Source organism: Cibotium barometz, chromosome 15 (assembly GCF_041138505.1).
Source record: "Cibotium barometz isolate CiBa-2024 chromosome 15, ASM4113850v1, whole genome shotgun sequence".
In the NCBI taxonomy this organism is placed as follows: Eukaryota; Viridiplantae; Streptophyta; class Polypodiopsida; order Cyatheales; family Cibotiaceae; genus Cibotium; species Cibotium barometz.
The window spans coordinates 10,094,460-10,098,556 of record NC_141060.1 but is presented as its reverse complement, the minus strand read 5'-3'; the positions used below and the strand labels follow the sequence as shown (position 1 = coordinate 10,098,556).

The 4,097-nt window shown below is 42.2% G+C and overlaps 1 protein-coding gene across 1 annotated transcript; it reads right to left on the bottom strand.

Annotated features, from left to right (window-relative positions):
• Positions 1-2,097: 2,097 nt before the first annotated feature.
• On the bottom strand, positions 2,098-3,172 carry LOC147630955 (large ribosomal subunit protein eL31-like). The gene is made up of 2 exons (XM_086809298.1): positions 3,015-3,172; positions 2,098-2,515 (listed from the first exon to the last, which is right to left on the bottom strand). The coding sequence occupies exons 1-2, from the start codon at positions 3,095-3,097 to the stop codon at positions 2,239-2,241; spliced, it is 360 nt and encodes a 119-aa protein (XP_086665424.1). The 5' UTR covers positions 3,098-3,172; the 3' UTR covers positions 2,098-2,238.
• Between the last annotated feature and the right edge of the window lie 925 nt (positions 3,173-4,097).

Genomic DNA, 4,097 nt, shown 5'->3' with positions numbered 1-4,097 from the left:
AAAAACGTGAGAATATATATTCCATAAATTAACTCCTCTTAATACTGGGACTTCATGAAGAAGTCACTAGATGTTCCTCCATCTTACCCAATCACGTGGGCATCCCAATCGAGATCCCTAGTGTCGTCAAATCCATGCACCCAACTGGTGCTCTTTATACAAAGTGGTGCTTCACCTAGCCACACTCCATATCTCCCCCCATTGCACCACACTTGGCTCCATCCATGCTACTCAAGTGAGGTAGAGATACCCAAAAGGTCACAACAAATCCACATGCCCAAGTCTGACATTGCTCGACAATCCAAAATTTCACTCCCAAGCTACCAACGACGACACTCTGTAATGCTTCCCTTATGTCCACCACCAACATTACCATCCTTCAAGCAATCAAACCGAATAGCCACCAACACTTCAAAAAAGATACTACAAAAGTTTCTAGATCCATTTGGCCATGTCCAAGTTCATAGTTTACTCATGTTCCTACCAGATTGGGAGTCGTTTCTTCCATTCACATGGACAACCCAATCTCATTTCCCACTTGTCTAATCAGCCACCCTCATTATACATCAACTATCAATTTTCTGTGCGTGAAAATCAAAGAAAGCAATGTGTTGGAGTTTTTACCGGATGAAGCTTCTACACATGCCCAATGCCTATGCACATCACTTGCAATATCCATAGGCTCTACATGTAATAGACAAATAAGCATTCTTCTTTCATGAACCTGCATTTAGCCTCATCACAACAACCGTCCAAGTACATTTCTGGATTGGAGTACCATGGTGGGTGCAAGCCTGTGGCCGATGGTACGACCCATCACCTCTGCAATTGATGCTATTACTACCACTACAATTGATGCTGTTTTAAAGACCTTCATAACTTTACATCACTTAAAAACAAAGGAGGCCTTTCCACAAGTATTTGATTGTAATAAAGTACAAAAATGAATAAACTTCGACTATAGATGTATCAATTGAAATTGTTCACTAGAGAAGTACATTCAATTGAAATTGTTCACTAGAGAAGTGCATAGAAAAAGAGGCCACATACGTGGTCACTCCAAGTAGCACAACAAAAGCATGGCATATTTCAGTCAATATATCATCGCATCCTCTCATACAATTCTTTATGGCACTCTCTTTCAAGATAGTTGCAATTTACTCGATACTAATAGTTCATGTACGAGACATTCAGTGCTCTGTAAAGTTCAGATGAACGCTAATTAGACAGTTCACCCTTCACAGTAAGATTCAAGGGCGAAAGCTGCACAAAAAGCCACAATAGTTCCAGCATTTTTAGGAAGCCTGGAACTTGCGAGTTTGTATTACTTGATTAAGGGAAAAGATTCTATTAGAGGATGGCACTTGAAAACAATATCGAGGCTATGATGAAACAAGTCAGCCGTACGGAGGCTAAAAGGTTCACATAACACCGCAATAACAAAAAAACATAGGTGCACCAAACAACTCCACATACTAATAGAGCATGAAGACAAGCATCTCACTGCGAGACACAAATGTGATACACGTGAGATCAGCCAACAATGATGCAATCACAAAGCAAGGTTAGATCACTCAAGCAAGATTTGTGTAATGGCATAATTACTCAAGGCTCCTGACAGTGTGGATCGCAATGCAAGAGACATTCAACAGTATCACAAGTAAAAAACCTGCAGCAAGCTTAGATCACTCAAGCAAGCTTTGTGTAATGGCGTAATTACTCAAGGCTCCTGCGAGACACAAATGACAAGCATCTCACTGCGAGACGCAAATGTGATACACGTGAGATCAGCCAACAATGACGCAATCACAAAGCAAGGTTAGATCACTCAAGCAAGATTTGTGTAATGGCATAATTACTCAAGGCTCCTGACAGTGTGGATCGCAATGCAAGAGACATTCAACAGTAACATAAGTAAAAAACCTGCAGCAAGCTTGGATCACTCAAGCAAGATGGCGTAATTACTCAAGGCTCCTCACAGTGGATCGCAATGCAAGAGACATTCGACTGTAACATAAGTAAAAAAACCTGCAGCACTCACGAGCTATAGAAAGGGACGAAAATAACATGCCACCAACTGCATGTTGCAATCGTATCTTCAGAATCTGGCTTGAACTTGATTTCATGTCTCTCGTAAAATAAGCACAAATGTAGACCCGCACTCAACAGAAGACTATTGTTCAGACAAAAAGCAGCTTACTTTGATAAGAGGCTGCATATTTCAAACAGCCACACCATCTAATCCTCCTCTACGACCTTGGTGCCCAGACTTCTGAACCCAGTGACTGGCACATCCGCAACAGTGACATACGAGTACAGATCCTCTTTGGCATCCTCCTCAACATTGCGCTTGCGGGCAATTCTAACCCTGACACGCTTGGGGACATTCCTGATCCCTCGGCTCCATAGATGCTTGTTAAGCTTTACATCTATACGCACATCTGTGGTTCCCATTGTCTTTTGAGCAAACTTCTTAATCTCCTTCACAGCTTTGGGGGCCTTCTTCTTGAAAGTGCTGCAGACACAGTCAACCATATGCCAGAAAGCTTAAGTCAGATAGTCTATCACAATAGTCTATCAGAAAGCTTAAGTCAGATAGTCTATCACAATAATCACATAAATCCGATGGCATAGCGGGACATGATATCCCTCTCCATAAAATGACTAAACAACGAGAAGAAACACAGAAAACCATAAGAGACATAAGACTACACAGTGCTACAAAACCTAGGAGAGCTCGAGATCGAAATCGGAAATAACCAAAACCGATGTCAAAAACCCTAAAACTCTACGGGTTACAGCCAGATATAGCAAGATTTACATGGAATTCCATGAAACCCAGGTATTTCCATCACTACGAGACCCTACATATAGAACAAACCCCACAGAATACCATAAACAGATCAAACCAGAGAAGAAGAAACCCTGACGACAAATGGGCTTGACAGACACACACAAACACACACAGTAGGAAGAGAGGAAGAAGAGGTAAGGGACAAAAGGTGGGAGGGTACCAGCCATGGAGGCGCTTGTGCAGGTTGATGGTGTACTCCCGAGAGACGACCTCGTCCTTGCGGCTCTTGCCCTTCTCCACCATGGTAACTGTGGCGACGGAGAGCTTGCGTAACGCTAGAGTTGCAGAAATGACAGAAAAAGACTAGAGCTAGATGCGTCGTTGAGCTTGTAAACCCTAGTTCTCGCTTCACATCCGGGCGTCTGGTGTTCACATTTGAACGGGCGATTTCCCACTGCCAAAATTGAGTTTCATGTATTCTCTTGCATTTGACAAAAACCATTAATATATTAAAATCCACACACAAGAGGCCGTTAGAGTTTCATGTATTGAAAGAGCCTTCTCTTGCATTTGACCAAAAAAAAAAAAGGGAACTTGATGTGATACCCTATCATGGTAGCCCAAAACAAAAAGGATGCACCATAATCCATGTGATGCTTCAAAATCAATACTTGCCCTAGGGCTTTCACGACTGCCCAAATTCTTTCAAGGTTTCTCCCCTCTTTAATTGTTGAGCATTACTTTTTCCATGAAACATAGCAATGTCTTTCACACTTTGAGGCCAATCTACATGGAATAAGAGAGTTAGTAATGTCAAAACTAAATTAAAGTTGAGGCCAAAAGGGGAAGGAGCATGGAGGTGGAAGGGGAGTGCCCACCAAAGCTGTAATATATGAGACGTGACATGGACACGTCTCATATATGAGACATGACATGGGCACGGGCATGGACCACAATCAATAGCTTTTGAGGTTGCCTCTAGTTGTGACATGGACACGAGCATGGACCACAATCAATAGCTTTTAAGGTAGCCTGTAGTTGTGACGTGTCTTGTATGGCTTACACGGCAAAGATCTCAAGACTAACAATTGATAGTAGCAAATCCAAAGCTTGTAATGATTCCCACCTTAGAGAGACAATCGTCTATGTCTCTTGGAGAGGTGATAGCGAGTGCACATGATTACTTTGATCCCAATGCTTGATTGCCATGTTTTTTCAATGCCTGAAATGTACAAATACTTATGTAGGATCATGGCAAGAAGTGAAGAAGCATGTTAGCGGTAGTGTGGCACTCATGTAGGAG

What these genes read in the sequence shown, in the direction of transcription:
- LOC147630955 (XM_086809298.1), bottom strand. Translation starts at nt 3,097, where the DNA reads ATGGTGGAGAAGGGCAAGAGCCGCAAGGACGAGGTCGTCTCTCGGGAG. An exon ending in CACAAGCGCCTCCATGGCTG is followed by an intron (nt 2,516 to 3,014) that starts GTACCCTCCCAC and finishes CTGTGTCTGCAG; the next exon opens with CACTTTCAAGAAGAAGGCCC.